The sequence below is a fragment of the Rhinatrema bivittatum genome, chromosome 2 (genome assembly GCF_901001135.1).
Source record: "Rhinatrema bivittatum chromosome 2, aRhiBiv1.1, whole genome shotgun sequence".
NCBI classification, from domain to species: Eukaryota; Metazoa; Chordata; class Amphibia; order Gymnophiona; family Rhinatrematidae; genus Rhinatrema; species Rhinatrema bivittatum.
The window spans coordinates 1,086,482-1,110,499 of NC_042616.1; the positions used below are offsets into that span (position 1 = coordinate 1,086,482).

The following is a 24,018-nucleotide window of genomic DNA, read 5'->3' on the forward strand; positions in this document are numbered from 1 at the left end:
AATTCATTGTAAATCTCAAACATCCATTTTTGGAAATTCCTCCATTCTACAGGTTTATACACCATGTTAAAGTTTCTATCTTGTCTTCTTCTTGCTCCTAGTTGTACGTCTCCTTGTTTATTGTAACTGCATCTATATTATGTATAGTTCATATTATTTCGTTCTCTGTTCCAGTTATCACCCATTGTTTATTGTAAACCGGCTTGATGTGATATTATCACGAATGCCGGTATAGAAAAAAATTAAAATAAATAAATATGTTGCAGCCAGAGGTTTTATGTGGTTTAAATTGTAATACAGAATTATTGTAATAGAACTTGAATAAATAAAGGAGACAGAGGATAGGGACTGGGGTATGTTTTGTTTTTATGAAACTAATTACGCATGAGGCTTCTTGTGCATAATAGTTTTATAAGTGCTAGAGCATTTATATACTATGGGGTCCGTTGTCACAGATAGCCGGCTAACATTTAGGGGATATTTTATAGTTAGCCAGTTATGTCTAACTGGCTAACTGAATATCTCTGGGTAGCCATTTAGATAGATAACTTTTCAGTTATCTATCTAAATGGCTTTTGAATATTGATTTATACACCTTCATATATATACACATAGAGAAGTAAAACCATTAATATCTCAAATAGTCAATTTATATAACTTCTTTATTATGTATTGCCTATAAAAACCTGTTACATCTCAATCATTATATTTAAAAAGCCTCCATAGCACTTGTTATTAACAATTAGTAAACAAATATTGCATCAACACACTATTATTCACTCCATCTACATCATGAGCTCCACTTATTCCCCACTCATACAGATATTTTTTTCTTTTTATATTAATTATGCTAGTACCTCTAAAAATTACATATATTAAATTGTATACCACTATAAATGTCACATATACACTTTGAAAATGCTCAGATGCGGAGTTTACAAAAATAATTATTGTAAATTAAATCCACAATAATCACAGTAATGATTTAGATGCATTCCTGATCCTAATTTATAGTGTGCTAGTGGACTCCCATGTTATATTGGTCAAGTTCCAACAAAGGTCTTTGTGTCACCTATATAGACTTCATCAGGAGAATGCTTCCAATAAAACCAAAATAGCTTGAATTTGTTATAGAAAGCTCTCTCACAATATAGTATGCTGGTAAAATGAAACAATTGATACTGAAATGGCAGGTCAGAATAATTTCCTGTCAAACTGGTTTTTAGAGTTGAAATGCTGCTGCATAAAACCACTCAAGTTCACTGGATGATTTTTCTTCCGACACATGATGTCACAATTGTGGTATTAACTCCACATCACAGAGAATGATGTAAAAAAGTCATAAACATAATGCATTACATGTTATTTATTTATTTTATTTATTTTACTATTTTCTATACCGGCTTTCACGACCAAGGGTCACATCAAACCAGTTTACATTTAACAGGGCGTGCATTGTACAGAGAACTCAAGCAACAATAACTGGTGCAGGAATTGTAGTTACAATAAACAGGGAAATACAACTGGGAGCATAGGAGGTGGACCCTTGTTCTGGAGCAGGGTTGGTAGGCTCCCTGGTCGGGCCCAAGATGCGCCTGCCACCAGGAGGTGGAGCACAGGAGGAGACAGACGCTAGCTGGAGCTTCACCACTGGAAGCTCGCGGTCCCCCTGGATTGAGCCCTTGGGGACCCGGACCAGAGGGCCTCGCAGGCTCTCCCAGAAAGGAAGTTCAGCGGTGTGCCCACCAGGATCAAGGGTGCGCAGTCGACGTCAAGACTAGGGGTCTGAGGGACCAGAGAAGGCCAGAACAGTGTCTGAGATGACAAGGCTAGGATCAAGGCCAGAAGCAAGGTCAGTAGTAGCAGAGGTCAAGTTCCAAAGGTCAGTCCGAGAGTAGTCAGCCAAAGCAGAGGTCAGGTTCCAGAGGTTAGACGTGGTCGAGTAAACAGGCAGGGATCAGTATCCGGGTGGCGATCAATGTAGTGAAGAACAGGCAGAGGTCAGTACCAGAGAATCAGTCCAAGAGGTACTACCTGGGGGGAACGTAGGAACAGACGGATGCTGTAACAGGAATGGAACAGGACTGGAACAAGCGATAAGACAAGGAGGCAAACTAGCACACACTCGGTGTCGACCCGATTGCCAAGGAAAGGAACTACAGGCAGGCACTTACTTTTGTACTGCGTTCAATCAGGGCGTGCCGAGTAGCTAGGACCTGCCCCTGACCCTATAAGGGACCGGAGGTCAGTGCCTAGGGGTGGGGCTGATGCCATGGAGGACGCTGAGCCCTGCCGTGAGGCCTGGTGCGCTGAGGAAGGCTCGGTGACCGCCGCCGCGGGACGCCAAGGCCTGGAGTAGCTTGCGGCTGCTGCTGGGAAGGCTGACCCGGGACCTGCGGAGGAGTTGGAAAGGTGAGCAGGCCTGTGCGCGGGCTCAGCGCGGATGGGGCGTGCAACAGTACCCCCCCTTCTAGGCCTCCCTCTCCACGGGCGAGGTTTATCAGGGTGAGCCCTGTGGAAGGCCCTGAGGAGCTCCTTGTCCCAGTGTATTATGGGATGGCTCCCATGAATTCTCCTTGGTCCCATAGCCCTCCCAAGCTAAGAGATGTTCCCATCGGCCTCGATGCCGACAGACGTCGAGGACTTCTCTTACCTGGAGGGTGGAGTCTGGTTCCGTGGAGATCCGAGGAGGTGAGGGATCTCTGCGAGAGGGCCAGAAGAGGACTAGCTGCTTCAGCAGGGAGACATGGAAGAAATTGTGAATACCCATGGCACGTGGCAATTGCAGCTGGTATGAAACTGCTCCCACTCTTCGGAGGGCCGGGAATGGACCAATGTACTTGGGTGCTCAATGATACGAAGGGAGTTGCAGCCTTATATGTCGGGTGCTTAGCCACACTTTCTGGCCAGGTCGGAAGAGTGGAGCGGTGCGTCTGTGGGTATCTGAAGTGCGCTTGAAACCTTCGGCGGCCTGATTGAGCCATTCTTTTACTTAGTTCCACACATGCCGAATGGTGTGAGCCGTGAATTGAGCAGCTGGTGATGGAACAGAGAAGGGGTACTGTCAGAGGTAAACGTGGTTGTCGGCCAAACACCACAGAGAATGGAGATACTTTGGTGGCAGCAGAGATGTGGGTATTATGTGACAACTCGGCCCAGGGCAGCAGGTTGGACCAATTGTTCTGTTGATCATTCACATATGAACAGAGGAAGGTCTTCCGGGTCCGATTAGTACTTTCTGCTTGGTCGTTGGCCTGGGGGTGATAGGCCGACATGAAATTCAGTGTGATGTCGAATTTCTTAGATAAAGAGTGCCAGTTCCTTGCTGCGAACTGGGGTCCTCGGTCTGATATTTCTTTTGGGAGGCCGTGGAGGCGAAAGACATGCTTCAAGAATAATTTGGCCAGTTCTGGGGCCGATGGGAGGCTTCGCAGAGGGATGAAATGACCCATTTTAGAAAAGCGGTCAATGATGACCCAGATAACTGTGTTGTTTTGAGACAGCGGTAGGTCTGTGATGAAATCCGTTGATATACTTGACCAGGGTTTGGTGGGAGCTGGAAGCGGTTGGAGGAGACCCCATGGTCGCCCTGTTGGAGGTTTCTGTTGGGCACTGATGGGGCACGAATCAACGTAGTTGCGGGAGTCCTTCACCATACTGGGCTACCAGTAAAATCTCTGCAACATCTCGAGGGTTCTCGTACGGCCAGGATGTCCTGCCAACTTGGAATCATGGGCCCAGTGGAGTACACGCTCACATAATCGATGTGGGACGACGGTCTTTCCGGCGGGTTCCGTGGTGGTCACCACTAGAATTACACAGGCTGGATCGATAATGTGTCTCAGGATGTCAGGGATGTCTTCTGGTTCAAAAGACCTGGAGAGCACGTCTGTGCGGAGGCAGGAGGCAAAATAGCCTTTTGGGGAATGCCACAGTCAAGTGGATGAACAGAAGTAAATTTTGACTCCCAGTCAACAGAATAGGCTCTATCAGTTAAAAAAAAAGAATGAAATCACCAAGGCAGTGTCACGGATGCCAATATCGTGTAAGCACATGAGCAGAAAATAACGATTAACAGTATCAAACACTGAGGGCATATCAAGACAAACCACTAAGACATGTCTACCTTTATCTATATTGAAATTGATCTCATTTAGAAAACCCAATGAGTGTTGTTTCTGTACTAACACCTTTCCTAAAACTCTGTGTCAAATGAAAGATGAGGGTTTTGTTAAGGTAGTCAGTCAATTGAAGTAAACCACTTTCTCAATGATTTTAGAGATTAGGCAAGTTAGACATGAGCCTATAATTATTGACAATATATGCCCATCAGTAAATTAATCAATACAGTTTATGCCAAGTTGTGTATACTACATCTGTTGAAACCATTAACTATTCTAGAGGACTTCTGTATGGAATTACAAACTCTAATCTCAAATCTAGACTACTGTTCTCACCAGATTCTTTCCTTGGTTCTCTGTTTTAATTTGATTCTGTGTATATATTATCCCTATGTCCTTCTTCTTTATTGTTATTCCTGTCCCCTTTTTGTATTCCATTTTTCTTAATTTATTTTTATGTCATAAAGTTTTCTTGTATCATGTTTTTTTTAATTTTATTTTCATTGTACCTTGCATTGATTTATTGTTAAGAAATGTGATTCATAAAATTAATAAACTAAACTATAACATATTGAGACCAAGTTTATAACATAGCACTCAGACAGTCATGCAGACTTCAGCCATAATTTTCAAAGTGGACTTTGAAAATTAGTGAGTATGAGTGGATTCTTGTACAGCAAGCATGTGCAGATTTATACCTGCATAGGAGTAGATATAAATGTTCACATATACATTTACATCCATACTTTCGATTTTAGAACATATCCATATATATATGGTTTCTCCACTCTAACTCTGCTTCTGGGAATATCTCTTTCAAGTAATCTTAAAATTGTTTCTGTGCATAATTTTACACATACAACCTCCAGAGTAATTTTCAAAAGGCCTATATATACCTGTAAATGGCATTTTACATGTGTTTATGCTTTTGAAAATTCAGTTCATAGAATGAGAGATACAGATTTCCCAGTAATTTGAAAACTATTCTAATCTACCATCCTTAAAAATGGACTTTCCATGCAATGCTTGTTTCATCTTGCCTTTAAATATATTTTTTAGATTACCAAGTTTTCTATTCTCTCTGAATAATATCTAGCTTTCTGTAATTAAACAGATTTGCCTATTTGCCGACTATAAATGGAATAATATTTGTATCGCAGCTTCTGAAATTGATGTGCTGAGTCTCTATACGTTTGATTCCTGTTGAAAAATTGTGCAGTTCCTGCTTCTTTTGCTTGTTCTTTCCAGCACTGCTTGTAATAACCTCCCGAGTGTTGCTTTGAAAGTGTCCCATTTAAAAGTGGGTGAATCTTCACATGAATGATTAAAAATATTACATAATTGTCTTGTAAACTTGATCTACTAAATCTGGATCCTCCCAAAACCTCAAAGACCCATATCGAATTACCTCTACTCCAGTTGCAGAATTAAGACAGCCACGGATTGAAGCCATGTTCGCGAGGACACCGCTAGAATCGCCGGGAAGAGAGGTTGCTGGGGAAGCCGGTAAGGAGCAGTTACCGAGCCCCTTGACCCATGAAATATCATTAAGCCCTGGCGCTCCAATGACACCTGAGCCACCATCTGGTTTGAGAGAGAGAGAAATATTACCTGAAATTTTGAAGGAAAGATCTGCTTTGTTAACTTTTGGTGACCAGAAAGGAGCTGATTATTCCAGGACAAGCAGGATGGTAGTCCTCACATATGGGTGACGTCACTAAAGGAGCCCTATCATGGAAAACTTTCTGTCAAAGTTTCTAGAAACTTTTGACTGGCATCCTGAGCCCACTGAGCATACCTAGCATGCCATGATCCCTCGAGCCACAGGGGTCTTCCTTCAGTCTTCTTTTTTCCGTGCTGCTGTTAGGGCTCCTATAACCGCGAGGCTATGTGGTGAATATTCACTACAAAAGTTCAGAAATTTCGGAAAAAACTTATCCCACCATAAGGGTCTCCTGTTTTCCACCGTCTGTGAGTGAAATTTTTTCCGGTCGGTTCCGTTATTGTTAAACCAAGTCAGAAGGTCGTTGATGGCTGCCCGGCCTTCGTTATGGCTATCGGTTTTAAAAAGTGCCCAAATTGCTCCCGCACTATGTCCATAACAGACCCACGCATCGAGTGTGTACTCTGTCTCGGCGAGAGACATGATGTTTCAACGTGACCGAGATGCGCCGAGATGACGTCGAAAGGCAGACGAGCACGCATGGAAAAAATGGAACATCTATTCCATCTTCAACTGATGCTGTTGACTTCAACTTCGACACAATCGTCTCCGGCTGGAGCGATTAGAAAAGTCGTCCTAAAAACTAGATGTCGGCCGGATGAAGCAGGTGATCGACCTTCACCGACCCCTTCATGGTCATCGATAAAGTCTATATCTACCATCGAAAAAGGCGTCGAACATCGATAGAAACACCGTCATCAACACGGGAGGCCTCAGGATCTGGAATTGGACCCGATAACCGGAGTTCCCGCAACAATTATCGAACCAACTCCGAAGAAACCTTGGAGAGAGGAGTCTCTGTGTCCTTCGAGGCCTTCAACTCCTAGGCGATCCCCACCGATATCGGTGCTGGGAACCGTACCTCCACAGGGACCTGTGGAGATACCGGTATCGCCTTCACTGCCTCCCCCCATAGCTGCTCTGGTTTCACCAGCTATGAGGGCGGAACTGGATGGTTATATCCGCTAGGCAGTTCGAGACGCACTCCGTGACATGCCTTCGATGCCAGCACCGATGACTGTTCTACCTTCGATGCCAGCTCCATCGCCGACACCGGTTCCACCCCCATCACCAGTGTCGATTCCGATACTGTGTCAAAGTCCATCGCTGGTTCCGGTTCATCCACCGACACCATTACCCTCACCGACACCGATGCCTACACCAATGCCGGTTCCAGATATGTCCTTCTTGGCGCCAATATTAGCAAAGTTGGACACACTCATTGGTGCTATTCCGGTGCAACCACCAGATGCCCTGACGCCAAGACCGATGGAAGAAGAAGAAATAAAGGAAGTACAGATGCCTGAACCTACTCCAGGTCCATCGGGAATCTCTCGTCCACGGCCATCGTTTTCTCCACTATTTCCGAGACCACCTGTGAAACCCTTGATGCCGTCGATGCCATCCTTTCCTCTTCCATCGACGACTCCTCGTCCATGTTCATCGGACACTTGGGATGATCCAAATACTGACTTTTCCTCGGAGGAAGTCCTCTCAGATCCTTCTCCTCCGGAGGAAAGAAGGAAATCCCCTCCAGAGGACCTCTCTTTTTCTAATTTCATCAAAGACCTGGCTGATACTATCCATTTTCAGCTAGTATCCGAAGAAGATACTAGACAGAAAACTCTGAAAGTATTACAGTTTGTGGATCCACTTAAGGAAGTCCTGGCAATACCAGTTCATGAAGTTCTAGTGGACTTGCAACACAGGCTATGGGAGCATCCCTGCACCATACCACCTGTAAATAAATGGACTGATGCTACCTATCTTATCCAGCATATTCCTGGCTTCCAGAAAACTCAACTATCTCACCAATCGGTAGTAGTAGAATCATCTCAAAAAAGGCATAAAAGAATTCAACCTCTTTCATCGACTCCCCCTGGGAAAGATCACAGGTTTTTGGACACCATCGGCAGGAAAATTTATTTATTTATTTATTTTATTTAAGTTTTTTTATATACCAACATTCAGGACGATAGTCCCATCATGCTGGTTCACAAGAAACAGGGGTGCAATTATAATAAACTTTACAATTTGAACAATAGTGCAGAAAAGCAGTTACATGTAACAAGGAAATAAATAACTTGGAGTAAGAAAGAAAATGAAGATCAGATAATTATATATATATATAAAATGTTTCAAGGTTCAATGCTAGGGTCCAGAAATGCGTCCTACCAACTTTATATGATGCTATATCAATGTAATCTGTGGAAACAAATTCAGGAGTTATCGGAATCTCTTCCCCAACAATTTCAAGATTCCTTCAACAGCATTATCCATAAGTGCCTAGAACCTGGGAAACATGAAGTTAGAGCAGCTTATGACAGCTTCGAGACTTCATCTAGAATGTCTGCCGCAGGCATAAGTGCCCGCAGATGGGCCTGGCTCAAGGCCTCCGACCTGATACCAGAAGTGCAAGAGAAGCTTGCTGATCTTCCTTGTGCAGGAGATAATCTCTTTGGAGATAAAGTACGTGAAGCAGTCTCCTAGCTGAAAGAACATTTGGAAACATTACATCACCTTTCCTCTGCTCCACCGGAGTCCCAAACATCCACACGAAGACTTCCAAGGAAGGATTCAAAAAGGCCATATTATAGACCACAGCAATACTATCCTCCTGCTACCCGTGGAAGGTCATCAAGGACAGCACAAAGATCGCAGACCCGACAAACAAGAGCACCTAGAGCTCAACCCCCTCCGCAAACAGGCCCGGCTTCGGGATTTTGAAATCTCACCAGAGAACAGAAGCCTACCTACCAATCTGACCCCAAATTAGCCAGTAGGTGGTCGGATCACTTTCTTCCATCACAATTGGTCGCACATCACTACAGACCAATGGGTACTCTCGATAACATCTCAAGGGTACCACCTGGACTTCCTCACTGTACCAAATGATACTCCACTCACCCCGTCTTGGACAGTGAAAAATAAATCCAAACTCTTACAAAAAGACTCATCCACCCTTCCGAGAGCCAGGGCCGTGGAACCAGTTCCCTGACCTCAGCAGGGCAGAGGATTCTACTCCCATTATTTCCTCATTCCAAAGAAAACAGGAGGCCTACGTCCCATATTGGACCTCCGGAAGCTCAACAAATACCTACGAAAGGAAAAATTCAGGATGGTGTCATTGGGCACCATGTTACCTCACTTCAAAAAGGAGATTGGCTCGGTTCTCTGGATCTTCAAGACGCTTACGCTCACATTCCAATATTCCCTCCTCATCGCAGATATCTGCGTTTCTTAGTGGGACATCAACATTTCCAGTACAGGGTGCTACCATTCGGTCTTGCCTCAGCACCTCGAGTGTTCACAAAGTGCCTGGCAGTGGCAGCTGCCCACTTGCACAAGGAAGGCGTGCACGGTTTTCCTTATCTAGACGACTGGCTCATCAGAAGCCAAACAAAACAAGGAGCTCTCAACTCTCTCAAGCTCACAATAAATCTACTCCATTCGTTGGGATTCCTAATCAACTACCAGAAATCCCTCTTCACACCATCTCATCTGTTGCAATTCATCGGAGCAGAATTAAACACCATAATGTCAAAAGCTTTCCTCCCAAAAGACCATGCACTGACACTCGCCTCGTTAGCAGGCTCTCTACGTGCACGGATGCAGGTGACAGCTCATCAATGTCTCACTCTTTTGGGTCACATGGCCTCCACAGTTCGTCACTCCTATGGCCAGATTAGCCATGAGTCACTCAATGGACACTCAGAAGGCAGTGGATACAAGCCATTCAACCACTGCCTTATCCAGTTCAAGTAATTCAACAACTACGGTCCTCGCTCCTATGGTGGACGAACGAGGAAAACTTGCTCACAGGCCTACCTTTCCAACAACCGATTTCGCAAGTGACATTAACTACAGATGCATCCACCTTCGGGTGGGGAGCACACATTGGACATCTGCAGATTCAAGGTACTTGGACAAAACTTGAAGCCACATTTCAGATAAATTTCCTAGAGCTTTGAGCTATACGTTATGCCAGGGATGGGCAATTCTGGTCCTCGAGGGCTACAAACCAGTCGGGTTTTCAGGATATCCTTAATGAATATGCATGAGAGAGACCTGCATACACACTGCCTCAGTTGTATGCAAATCTATTTCATGCATATTCATTAGGGGTATCCTGAAAACCCGACTGGTTTGCAGCCCTCAAGGACCGGACTTGCCCACCCCTGCGTTATGCGCTGCATGTGTTCAAGGACTGCCTTTCCACAAGACTGTTCTGTTACAAACAGACAACACAGTAGCCATGTGGTACATAAACAGGGAGGTACGGGCTCGTATCTCCTTTGTCAAGAAGCAGCACAAATTTGGAGCTGGGCCCTAATGCACTCAATGTTTCTCCGGGCCACTTATCTAGCAGGCATTCACAACGTAGTGGCGGACCGCCTCAGTCGTCAGTTCCAACCTCACGAGTGGTCCCTGGATCCCATAGTAGCGACCAGGATATTTCAACGTTGGGGTCAACCAACAGTAGACCTCTTTGCATCACAACTGAATTACAAAGTGGACAACTTTTGCTCCCTGCACAAGCAGAGAAGCCGCTTACCCAGGGGCGCTTTTGCTTGCCACTGGAATTCAGGCCTTCTATAGGCATTTCCCCCGATACCGCTAATACCTAAGACTCTAGTGAAGCTACAACAGGACAAAGGGTCCATGATACTCATAGCCCAATATTGGCCTCGACAAGTATGGTTTCCAATACTCCTCGATCTCTCGATCAGAGACCCAATTCGCCTGGGCACAGCACCCACTCTCATAACTCAGGATCAGGGCAGGTTGCTTCATCCCAACCTTCAATCCCTATCCCTCACAGCATGGATGTTGAAAGCTTGATTCTGCAACCTCTCAGTCTTTCAACTAATGTCTCTCAAGTGCTTGTAGCTTCATGCAAACCCTCCACACGAAAGAACTATCGTGCTAAGTGGAAAAGGTTTACCATGTGGTGCACACAAAACGGTATTGACCCTTTTTCCTGCACTACATCATCTTTATTAGACTATCTTTGGCAGCTCTCAGACTCTGGTCTCCAGACCTCATCTGTAAGGGTACACTTAAGTGCAATCTCAGCTTATCACAATGCTGTCGGGGATGCACCGATATCAGTGCACCCCTCATTAGTAGGTTTATAGAGGTTTAATTCAACTTAAACCTCCACACTGACCACCAGTCACAGAATGGGACCTTAATGTAGTATTAATGAGGCTCATGCATTCTCCTTTTGAGCACATGGATTCCTGAGATGTTAAATTTCTTACTTGGAAGACGATATTCTTAATAGCCACCACATCTGCTAGAAGGGTTAGCGAGTTACAAGCACTTGTCACATACTCACCCTACACAAAATTCCTGCATGACCGAATGGTACTCCGTACACACCCAAAATTTCTCCCCAAGGTAGTTACGGAATTCCACTTGAATCAATCTATCATCTTGCCTACCTTCTTCCCAAAACCGCACTCTCACCAAGGAGAGAGGGCTTTACACACCTTGGACTGTAAACGTGCACTCACATATAAGAACATAAGAACATGCCATACTGGGTCAGACCAAGGGTCCATCAAGCCCAGCATCCTGTTTCCAACAGTGGAGAATCCAGGCCATAAGAACCTGGCAAGTACCCAAAAACTAAGTCTATTCCATGTTACTGTTGCTAGTAATAGCAGTGGTTATTATCTACGTCAACTTAATTAATAGCAGGTAATGGACTTCTCCTCCAAGAACTTATCCAATCCTTTTTTAAACATAGCTATACTAACTGCACTAACCACATCTGGCAACAAATTCCAGAGTTTAATTGTGCGTTGAGTGAAAAAGAGCTTTCCTCCGATTAGTTTTAAATGTACCACATGCTAACTTCATGGAGTGCCCCCTAGTCTTTCTATTATCCGAAAGAGTAAAAAACCGATTCACATCTACCCGTTCTGGACCTCTCATGATTTTAAACACCTCTATCATATCCCCCCTCAGCCATCTCTTCTCCAAGCTGAAAATTCCTAAACTCTTTAGTCTTTCCTCATAGGGAGCTGTTCCATTCCTCTTATCATTTTGGGTCGCCCTTCTCTGTACCTTCTCCATCGCAATTATATCTTTTTTGAGATGTGGCGACCAGAATTGTACACAGTATTCAAGGTGCGGTTTCACCATGGAGCGATACAGAGGCATTATGACATTTTCCATTTTATTCACCATTCCCTTTCTAATAATTCCCAACATTCTGTTTGCTTTTTTGACTGCTGCAACACACTGAACTGACGATTTCAGTGTGTTAATCACTATGATGCTTAGATTTCTTTCTTGGGTAGTAACAGCTAATATGGAACCTAACATTGTGTAAACTATAGCATGGGTTATTTTCCCTATATGCAGGTGCAAGGTGCAGTGCGATCTATTACTTAGATCGCACTGCAGCCCGTAGGAAATCCACCCAGCTCTTTGTATCTTTTGATAAAAACAAACCTGGAAAAGCTGTGGGCAAACAAACTCTGTCTAACTGGTTTGCAGATTGTATAGAATTCTGTTATGAAATAGCAGGCCTCCCTCTCCAAGGGCGAGTAAAGGCGCACTCAGTAAGAGCAATGTCAATCTCAGTACCACACTATTGTTCAGTGCCAATAGCTGACATTATGTAAAGCCACAACATGGAGTTCTCTTCACATCTTTGAGGCTCACTACTGCCTGGACAAGGAAGGAAGACAGGATTCAACCTATGGACAATCTTCTTAAAGAACTTGTTTCCAGTATGATCCCAACTCCTTCCACATCCAACCTTCTGTGATTTCAGGTTGCCTCATTTTTCCCAACAGTACACCAGTTGTTGTGCCTGTTGCACAAGTTGTACGCTGTTGGTCCAGTACAAGGATGACTCAGCCTGTAGCTTGCTAATCACCCATATGTGAGGCCTAGCATCCTGCTTGTCCTGGGATAAAGCAAAATTGCTTACTTTGTAATAGGTGTTATCCCAGGACAGCAGGATGTAGTCCTCACGAAACCCACCCGCCACCCCGCGGAGTTGGGTCCGATAACGTTTTATTATTTTATTTTTGGCTAACGCTCATTGCTACAAACGAGACTGATGGGAAGACCCCTCTGGCTCGAGGGATCATGGCAGGTGGGCATGCTCAGTGGGCTCAGGATGCCAGTCAAAAGTTTCTAGAAACTTTGACAGAAAGTTTTCCTTGATAGGGCTCCGTCAGTGACGTTACCCATATGTGAGGTCTACATTCTGCTGTCCTGGGATAACACCTATTACAAGGTAAGCAATTTTGCTGTTTTCTTGCTCTTCGGTGAACCCGGAAGCGCAGGGTTCCAGGAGCCAAAATAGAGAAGCATTACAACGTCGAGATGAACCTAGAAGGGCGCCAGTGGAGGTAGGAACAGAGGAACATGAAATAAGAGTTATATGTAACCCTTTACTTATAAAGCCACAGAAGATAACTTTGGAGGAAATCGGAAATATGCTTATTGCTATGCATTAATCTATAAATAATTTAACCACTACAGTCCAAGAGGCCATGAAGAAAACTCAGATATTGGAAGTAAAATAGAAAATGTGGAAACTACGGTGAAAGCAATGGAGGGGAAAATGGAAGCTATGGAAAAAATTTAAAATCTCTTAAAATCTGAAAAAACCCAAACAGACAAAATGGAAATGTTAGAAAATCAGTTAAGAAGAGCAAATCTTAGGGTACTAAATTTTCCAAGGACGAAGTTGCTCACTCCTAATGATTTATTCAAGAGCTATCTTTTGAATATATTGGCGAGCAGATTCAACGAATAGTGGCAGAACTCAAGGACCATCATGAGACCCTAAGACAGCTCTCTCTGATGCCTTCTGAGTAGTCTTCAAAACAACCCTTTCGGAAGGACTCTAAGAAGTCATTCTTCCGCCTGAAGAAGTCCTACCCGCCATCAACTAGAACCCATTCTACGAGATTGTTTCAAAAAGCCCAGTCTCGTTTCAAAAAGCCCAAAAACAAAAACTTCAAGCAGTTCCTCAGCCGGAACCTGCTTCCGGTTTTTGACTCCTGCATAGAGAGCAGCAGCCAGCTTCCATTGCCCCACATACTAGTGGGAGGTCGATTGTGCCATTTCAACAACAGGTGGCACTCAATCACCTCAGACCAGTGGGTCCTGGCGATAATTGCTCAGGGTTATCATCTGAACTTTTCTCCATTCCACTGGACTCCCCACCTCTACCGACGTGGAGAAAATCCGATCAATCCATCCTTCTGGATCAGGAGGTCTCCCTCCTCCTCCAGTCCAAGGCAATAGAACCAGTAGCCTACTCTCAGCATGGCCTAGGGTTCTACTCCCGGTACTTTCTAATCCCCCAAAAAATCGGGAGGCATGCGTCCAATTCTGGATCTACGTGCCATCAACAACTACCTCCTGTGAGAGAAGTTCAAAATGGTAACCTTGGGTTCCCTTCTTCCTCTTCTACAAAGAGGAGACTGGCTCTGCTGTCTAGACTCCAGGACGCATACACTCATATCGCAATAATTCTATCTCATCGCAAATACCTGAGGTTTCTAGTAGGCCCCCAAGCACTATCAGTACCGAGTGCTTCCATTCGGCCTTGCATCTGCACCACGAGTCTTCACAAAATGCCTCGTCATAGTTGCAGCCTTCCTCAGGTGTTCACGTCTACCCCTATCTAGACGATTGGTTAATCAGGGCTCCCACTCAACAAGCTGCTCTGTCCGTCCCTACATCTTACTTTACACACTCTAATTTCACTTGGATTTCTCGTCATCTACGTCAAATCCTACTTTGTCCCATCTCAAACCTTATTGTTCATTGGGGCAGACTTGGACACCTTGCAGGCAAAGGCTTTTCTGCCTCGACAGCGAGCTCTCACTCTCGTTTCTCTTGCACACCAGCTGCAGTCTCAGCACTCCAACGACTGCACACCACTTTCTCATCCTCCTGGGACACATGGCGTCCTCAGTTCAAGTCACCCCAGTGACCTGCTTGGCCATGAGTCATGCAGTGGACTCTAAGGTCACAATGGACTCAATCCATTCAGCCCCTATCGACCATTGTCCACGTAACCGACATCACTCTGTCAGTCTCTTGCCTGGTGGAGAAATCAGGTCAATCTCCTCCAGGCTTGCCTTCCAGGCTCCAGACCCTCAAATAAATAACTCTCCCCACTGATGCTTCCAACCTTGGCTAGGGGAGCACACATGGCCGATCTGCAGACACAAGGATCTTTGTCTCCAGAGGAAGCCAAACACCAAATAAATTTCCTGGAGCTGCGAGCAATCAGATATGCTCTCAGGGTATTTCAGGATCGCCTCTCCAATCAAGTCATCCTGATCCAGACGGACAACCAGGTGGCCATGTGGTTCATCAACAAACAGGGAGGGACGGGCTCCTACCTTCTGTGTCAGGAAGCTGTGCAGATATGGGCGGAGGCCCTCTCCCACTCGATGTACCTCAGGGCCACCTACTTGCTGGGGGTGGACAATGTGTTGGCAGACAAGCTGAGTTGCACCTTTCAACTGCACGAGTGGTCTCTCAACCCCTCAGTTGCGAACTCGATCTTCCAACAAAGGAGTTATCCTCAAATAGACCTCTTTGCGTCACCTCAAAATCGCAAAGTAGACAACTTCTGCTCTCTGACTCGCAGCCAACACTATCAGCCAAGAGACGTGTTCTCCCTATCATGAGCAACCCGTCTCCTGTATGCATTCCCTCCACTTCCACTTCTCTCGAAAACTCTCGTGAAGTTACGACAGGACAAGGGAACCATAATCCTGATAGCACCTCCCTGGCCACGCTAAGTGTGGTTTCCATACTTTCTGGATCTCTCCTTTCGCAGGCAGATTCCCTTAGGAAAGGACCCCGCTTCTGATCACTCAAAACGACGGGTACCTCCCGCCACCCCAATCTTCAAGCCTTGTCCCCTGAGGGCATGGATGTTGAAAGGTTAATCTTTCAGCCACTTAAACCTTTCTGAACCAGTTTCCCCGTGTCCCGATTGCTGCATGGAAGCCTTCACGAGGAAATCGTATTCTACAAATGGACGCAGGTTCACGTCATGGAGCTCTTCTCTATCCCTTGCCCCCCTTTTACCTGTCCAATCACAAAGTTTCTGGGCTATCTCTGGCACTTGTCAGAGTCAGGTCTAAAACTTCCTTCATCAGAATGCAAGGTCAGTGCGGTTGCCGCCTTCCATAAAGATGTCGGGGATGTTCCCATATCAGTACAATCCCTTGTAACACGTTTTTTGAAAGGCTTGCTTCACCTCAAGCCTCCTGTGCATCCTCCAACCCCTTCTTGGGGCCTCAACCTAGTTTTGGGTCTGCTCATGAAACCACCATTCGAGCCTCTTCAATCCTGTGACCTTCGATATCTCACATGGAAAGTGATTTCCTTTTGGCAATCACTTCTGCTCGCTGAGTTAGTGAATTACAGGCTTTAGTTACCTATCCACCTTACACTAAACTTCTGTAGGACCAGGCAGTACTCCACACGCACTGCTAAATTCTTACCTAAGGTAGTTTCGGAGTTTCATCTCAATCAATACATTATACTACCTACCTTTTTTCCCAGGCCCCATTTCCAATCCAGGAGAGCAGGCTTTGCATATTCTTGACTGCAAATGGGCTCTAGCATTCTCCTAGACTGTTACAGCTGCCCACAGGAAAAACACTCAATTGTTTGTCTCTCTCCATCCTATTAAATTAGGGGCAACCTGTGGGTAAGCAAACTCTCTCCTCCTGGTTGGCGGACCTGCATATCCTTTGCTATCAGCAAGCAGGCATTCCACTTCAAGACTGTGTTAAAGCATACTCTGTGAGGGCCATGGCGACTTCAGTAGCACACCTACAGCTTGGTGCCGCGTCCTCACATTGCAAGGGGCCTGGCCACCGGGGCGTTCTCTCCATACCTTACAGCCCATTATTGCTTAGACAAAGCCGGAAGACAGATTCCATCTTCGGCCAGTCTGTCTTGCGCAACCTATTTACAACGTGACATACCAACACCCTTCCGCTTGCCCGGTGGGGTTCAGGATGCCCTTGGCCAAATTTCATCCCAGGCCTAGTGCCTTGCACACCTGAGTACATTTGGTGCATACTCGGACATCCTCAGCTCGGTACTCACCCATATGTGAGGACTATTTATTTTATTTATTTTTATTTAAAATCTTTTCTATACCGTCATTCAGTATATTACCGTCATAACGGTTTACATAGAGGCACATATAGTAAATTGTACATGTTTCTGTTCCTAATATTAGGGTGGTGCCTTATAAGTTCGGTAACAAAGTTTCATAAACAGGCTATATGTTCAGTGTTGTTTAATCTGTCCTGTGACTACAATAAAATACTTATTTAAACATTTCAATTAAGGGTGTGGTAAACGAACCATGACGTACATACATATATTGTGCTAGTGCTGTATAAAGATTATATGTGTACAGCTTTCAGCGTTTCTCTCATTCTCGCTCTCCTTGTGAAAAGGCTTCTCTAAAGAGCCATGTCTTTAAGCTCTTTTTGAAAGCCTTGAAGTCTCTCTGTAATCTTACCTCTGTGGGCATGGTGTTCCATAGAATCGGCCCAGCCAATGATAGTGCTCTTTCTCTGACTTGTGTTAGTTTTGCAGTTTTTACTGAGGGTATAGTTAGGAGGGCTTTGTTGGCAGATCTGAGGTTCCTGTGTGGGACATGGACTCGGAGAGCTGTGTTTAACCATTCCGCTTTCTCGTCGTGGATTAGCTTATGTATAGTGCAAAGGGTTTTATATTTTATCCTGTGTTCAATTGGCAGCCAGTGTAGTTCAGCCAGTGTTGGAGTGATGTGATCTCTTTTTCTTTTTCCTGTTAAAATTCGCGCGGCTGAGTTTTGTAGAATTTGGAGTGGTCTTATTGTCGTGTATGGTAATCCTAATAGTAGTGCATTACAGTAGTCAGTGCTGGCAAATATTAGCGCTTGTAGGACAGTTCGGAAGTTAGTTTGATTTAGTAGCGGTTTACGTTTTCTGAGGACCATTAGTTTGGCATATCCTTCTTTGACTTTTAATGATATGTGTTGTTTGAGGCTGAGTTCATCCTGCTTGTCCTGAGAGAAAGCAAATGTTGCTTACCTGTAACAGGTGTTCTCACAGGACAGCAGGATGTTAGTCCTCACGAAACTTGCCCGCCGCCCCGCGTTGTTGGGTTCGTAACATTTTCTTATTTTATTTTCGGTACTACCTGTAGCTTTTTAAGAAGACTGAAGGGGGACCCCTGCTGGCTGCAGGGTTAGTGCCATGCTGGGCATGCCCAGTAGGGGCCAGTCAAAGTTCTGGAAACTTTGTCAGAAGTGTTCCGTGATTGGGCTCCATCCTGTGATGTCACCCATATGTGAGGACTAACATCCTGCTGTCCTGTGAGAACACCTGTTACAGGTAAGCAACATTTGCTCTATCTGCCCCCACCCTCTGAAGAAATTCCTTCCAGGCAAGAAAATCAGCCAGACCTAAATGTGGATTTATCTGAGATGTTGGAGAAATCCTTTGAAATGACCATTGAAACGAAAACCACCTTGTTAGTACAAATTGCTTTTTCGATGGAGAGAGACTCTGTTCTTAGGATGTATTTCCGTTACCAAAAAATGAATTTCTGTGGTCAGCAGATCAGAATTTTCCCGGACTTAGAAGAAATACCCAACTCAGAAGAAAGAAGTTTATGTTGATAAGGGGAGATGTAACAGCTTGAGGGGCGAAGTTTGTTTTGCAATTTCCATGTCATCGTTTGATCATATATCAAGATTCTAAATATTTTTTTAATGAACCTGAACAACTATGCGCTTATTTAGATTCTCATTCCTAAGAATCTCCACTGTGGTTGGTATAATTAAGTTAAGCGGGGTTAACTACACTGCATTTGTTTATTAGTAATGATTGATTTTTCCTTAAATACTGCTCCATAAACATCTTACCCTCGTCTACTTTCCTTTAATGTATTGGTCAATGTTTTCAGAATATTATGTTTATTTGGGAAACTTTTCAAGAATGTATATCCTTATTCTGGAATATTGTATTGTTTATAATATGATTAAAATTCAATAAAAACAAAATAAAAAAAAAAGACCCATATCGAATTGTAAAACTTATATCGTACCTGCTTGAAGTTAGAGAGTACAGGATAATGAGATGATATAATATTACTAACAGAAACGCACAAAACATTTGTGGTTAAATTATCTTCATCTCCAAGAAGCTTCGCAGATTCCCGGCCCATCCCCATGTTTCTTTTTCTATGCCCCTCTGTTCCCATTGCTTTCTATCCTCCCAAGTACATTCCCCCTACTGTCTCTCTCATCCAAACCTGTCCCAACCAACTCCAACACTTTCTTCCTACCTCCCTTCATCTTTCTTTCTCCCCCCAGCTCATTCCCATGATACTGTTTTCCCACTTACTCCCAGCCTATCCCCCATCACTGTAACCTCTGGCCCATCTCTATCATTCCCTCCACTCTCTTGCCCCAACCCCTGTCTTCTCTTCACTCAAGTACAACCTGTTTGTGTCATCCTCTTGGTTTTGAGTCCTGTTGCTTTATGATGTCTTTAACCCAATTGCGTCTGCTACTGAAAAAAAACTTGAATGAGCTACACCATTTCAGTATGTGAATGCTATGTGACAAGGATCCATTTGCATGACATAGAGGAAGAAGATTAGCTTTTTATCAGTCTGAACTGCTGAAGGCAGAAATGTTTAGGTTTAGGTAAAAGGAGAAAACAAATGCAAGATTCTCTCTTAATGGATCTAAAAGACCTCCTTCCATCTCGTCCATGGCTGGGTTCCTGGGCTATGCCGGTAGCTTAGCTCACAGGAAAGGACCTCTGCCTGTTTTTTGTGCGTCTACTTTTCCAGAGAAAAATGTGTAGTGAGAATTATTGAAAAGTGCTCCACTCTGGAGGTAAAAGTGACCCTCATTATTGAGAGAGAGGATGGACAATAATGAAAAAGTCTATTTTCCTGGCAAAAACAGCATTTTGCCCAAGTAAGCAGCTTTGTTGCTCTCCTTGAGATTTAATCTGTTTATCTCTACATTTAGACTGCCTGTATACATCAAATCTAGAGGGTGATTAAAGTTTCCTATTATTAAAAATATATTTCCTGAAGAGGAAATATGATTTTCAAAACTCTGAAAGTATTCCAGGGTATTTTTCCAGTTATTAATTAATTGGTAACATCAGATTGCTATGTATTTAAGGTAAACATATGGAAGTTTTCTGAAACAGGATATATCTGTGGTGTGGAGTTGCTAGCTAAGGCACATTAGCAGTTCATCCTTGAGCCTGTCTTAAGACCTATGTGGAGAATAGTGAAAAAGCATTGACAATGACAGTTTCTCTTGTTTGTTGTAGGGCATTCTCCTCAAGCGAAGTGGCAAGTCTCTAAATAAGGAATGGAAGAAGAAATATGTGACACTGTGTGATAATGGAGTCCTTACTTATCACCCCAGTTTACACGTAAGTCTCATGTGACCTTTCCTCGTCCTACATATCTTTCTTCATATTTTCTCGGTGTATACCTTGGTTTCAGCTAAGCTTTCTTTGACCTACAGATAAGTCTTGCTTAACCTTTCTGTCTCTCACCCCTGTACAAGATAAGCACAATGTCACCTAGTAGGTGAGGCCAGTAACGTTTTAGGAAATTCTATGGCTCCTCTCTGCTTTCAGTGAAAAGGCATTTCCTTCCCAAAACCTGCTGGGGAGAAGCATGCCCCCGCTCTCTCTGCTCCTTTGTAGCCAATGTATTTTTCTTTCATGTGGTTTGCTGGCTCTTTTGTAGATTCCAGTTGCTTTTCTGCTTTCTGTTGTGCAAGAAATGACAGTTTTGAGTTGGAATGGGAAGGGTGAGCACTCGAGCTATGCTCATAGTAAGTAGTGGCCATTTCATTTTTTCCCATATGGAGGTTTTCAGCTTCCCTGGCTCCATGTCTGTCTAGGACATTTTTATTTATTTATTTACATTTATTAAACCACCCATATGAGTAAAGGCTAAGTTGGGATACAGAACCAGCAACATATAAAATAATAAATAAAACATACAGTAGTACTCACAAATGGTTCAAAATACATATAATAAAAATTCCTAAAAACATTGGGGATTCATCGGTGGTGGGGGAATCATAAGAAATGGCAGGCAAAGTCAACTCAATGGTCGATCAAGCCCAGCAGGTTTCCGTGGACCTCTTTACATACTTGGGAAGCAACAAGATGAGACCTTGTTGTTTCCTAGGTTTTTAAAGAGGTCTACGGAGACCTTCTGGGTTTGACGGGGATAGACTTTTAGATCAAAACATGAATACTCTAGAGGACAGGGGAAATTTGATAGAGACAGAAGATTCAGAATCACAAGAATAAATGGTTTACTGTGGGATCTGGTAGAACAAGAAGTGACTTTGACACCCGTCTCCCCAACTGGACAGTATCATGAATACTTACCCTCACTCCCATAGAGAAGTCAAACATCAAAGATTCAGAATCCCAGGAATAACTGGATTACAGTTGACTCTGGCAGAATAAGGCCTGTCATGTAGAGATACCCGCTCACTCAGCTGTTATGCTTACATAATGCTTTTTCTGCTTTGGAAAATGAAGAAGCCCCAACAACAGAACATGATATCTGAAAGGGAAGTAGTCACCCAGTGCACCCAGAAACACTTCAACATTGTTAGGTGATAAAAAAAAAAAAAAAAAGCTACTACTTCTGGGAGACTTGGTCATCAGAGGAAGCAATTTGGGAACTCAGTTTGATGGTTAAATCGTTCCAGGATGCTCAGCTAATAGAATTGTAAATCAGGTAGTCAATGCAATTATAGAAGAAAGTAAGAACACTGATATCAATGTTATCATCCATCTGGGAACCAATGACCTCACTATAAATGGTGACTACAAGGTACAGGAAGATTTCCAAAATCTAGGGGAAAAGATTGGACACATGCCAAAGACTATTGCCTGGATACATTGGAGGCTTGGGTACACGTATGGAGCAATAAAAGATTATATGGTAAGGATGGCCTACGTTTGTCTGGGAATGGGGTGGCAGGAAGTCACCAGTGAAATCAAATGTCACCCCCAAGCAATACAGAAAGTGGGAAGAGAAAGTAACAAAATCAATCAGTTCAAAAAATTTGAAAAGGCAACTAGGAAGAGCAGCTGGAAAGCTGTGACCACAAATACTTGTAGTTTGAGCAATAAAATCCCAGACCTGCAAGCCCTAATGGTAGAGGTTGAATTGGACATTGGTGCTGTTATGAAGATATAGTTCACTGCCACAGCCATCCCAGGCTAATAACTTGTTAAGGAAGGACAGGAAAGGGGAGGACTTGCTCTTTATGACCAAAACAATATCCAAGCAACTAAATTGCAAGGGACGTGGGGTAAAGAAGAAGTGTTAAGAACCGTCGTAAAAAGAGAAAATGGTGCATCCTGTTTTACTTGTGTGATCTACAGGCCTCCAATCCAAACAGATGGACTGGATAGAGAACTGATCTAGGACATCCAAAAGGTGGGAAAGAAGGGAGAAGTGTTGCTCGTTGGAGATTTTAATCTTCCAGATGTGGATTGGAGCATCCCTTCTGCAGAATCTACAAAAAGTAGAGAGATAGTGGATGCCCTTCACGGTGCTCTTCTCAAACAAATGGTAATGGAACCCATGAGGAAGGGTGTGATCCTCGATCTAGTGCTCACTAATGGGGATAATATCTCTGGTGTTCTGGTACGGGCTCACCTGAGCACTAATGATCATCAGACGATATGCGCGCAACTTCGACCGAGTAGTGCTTCGCACTCATCCTAAATTTTTGCCAAAGGTGTATCTGAGTTTCATTTGAATCAATCCATTATACTACATACTTTCTTTCCAAAACCCCACTCACATTCAGGTGAGCGAGCGCTGCATTCCTTGGACTGCAAATGTGCGTTAGCCTTTTATCTGGAATGCACTGCAGCTCAAAGGAAGTCCACCCAGCTGTTTGTCTCTTTCGATACGACCAAACTGGGAAGTCTGGTGGGCAAGCAGACCCTGTCCTCCTGGCTAGTGGACTGTATTTCCTTCCGCTTCAGGAACGCATGAAAGCGCAATCTATAAGAGCCATGGCAACGTCAGTAGCGCACCTCCGTTCGGTGCCCCTCACTGACATCTGTAAAGCTGCCACGTGGAGTTCTCTCCATACCGTTGCAGCTCATTATTGCCTGGACAAGGCTGGCAGGCAAGATTCCATTTTTGGCCAGTCTGTTCTACGCATTTTATTCTCAGCTTAATAACCCAACTTCCTTCCAGCGACTCACTGGGAATTTCAGGCTGCCCTCTTAACCAAACCCACCCCTGTTGTTGTACCTGTTGCACTCCATTGGGTGCTTTTGGTTGTGTTTAACTCTTTCAATTTGTGTTGTATTTATCATGTTTTTCTTTTTCATTACATTGGTGTTTGGATAGTTTCAGGTTAATGCACTGCTTAACTTTTCTTAGCTTAAAACATGTAACTTTTCAATGTGGGAATGAGTGTTGCAAATATTGCAGCATTTCACATGCTTATCAATGGGTTTTGTGAATTTAGAACAGAGGTCTGCAACCTTTCCAAACCGAAGAGCTGTTTCGCAGGTTTTTTCTTTATCCAAAATATTTTTGAGCTGCAACCCTGTCATAAATTGGGACATTCATGTAAATTTCCTCTACCTACTAACAACTTCATCATACCTCTTCCCCAGTAGTCACATACTTTCAATCCCCTCCCCCCTCCCCTGCCATCACTTTGTTTTTCAATTGAAAGAATGATGGCTGGGGATAGGGGGGATTGAAGAGAAAGTGATTGAGTCAGGATTGTAGACACAACTGGCAGAGCATATATCAAACACAGGTTTCTTACAATTTACAGAAGAAACAAAAATATCCAAGTACTTCCTTATGAAGCATGAAAGAAGTTAGATTGAAGACAGCTCAACTGGATTTGAGGCAACCCTTAGAGACCCGGCCCTGGCTAGTGGTTTAAACAGGATTTGCTCTAGGGGGGTCTCCTTTTGGACTAATGAGGGCTTTACTTGGGTGTGTGTGTCAACCCCTAATACCTGGAGGATAGGAATATTACTGCCTTCCTAGCTCTACACAGCTAGCATGGCTCTCTGGAGAACTCCAGCCTACAGTTCCCAGCTTGATATACTGCTGGGG

The 24,018-nt window shown here is 44.0% G+C and overlaps 1 protein-coding gene across 2 annotated transcripts in view; it reads left to right on the forward strand.

Moving 5' to 3' along the window:
• AGAP3 (ArfGAP with GTPase domain, ankyrin repeat and PH domain 3) overlaps positions 1 to 24,018 on the forward strand; it is a 1,011,227-nt gene that overhangs the window by 467,690 nt on the left and 519,519 nt on the right. For both annotated transcript variants that reach the window (XM_029587235.1, XM_029587233.1), the window contains exon 10: positions 20,211 to 20,315. In XM_029587235.1, the coding sequence (XP_029443095.1) occupies positions 20,211 to 20,315 (105 nt within the window). The remainder of the gene's footprint in view (positions 1 to 20,210; positions 20,316 to 24,018) is intronic.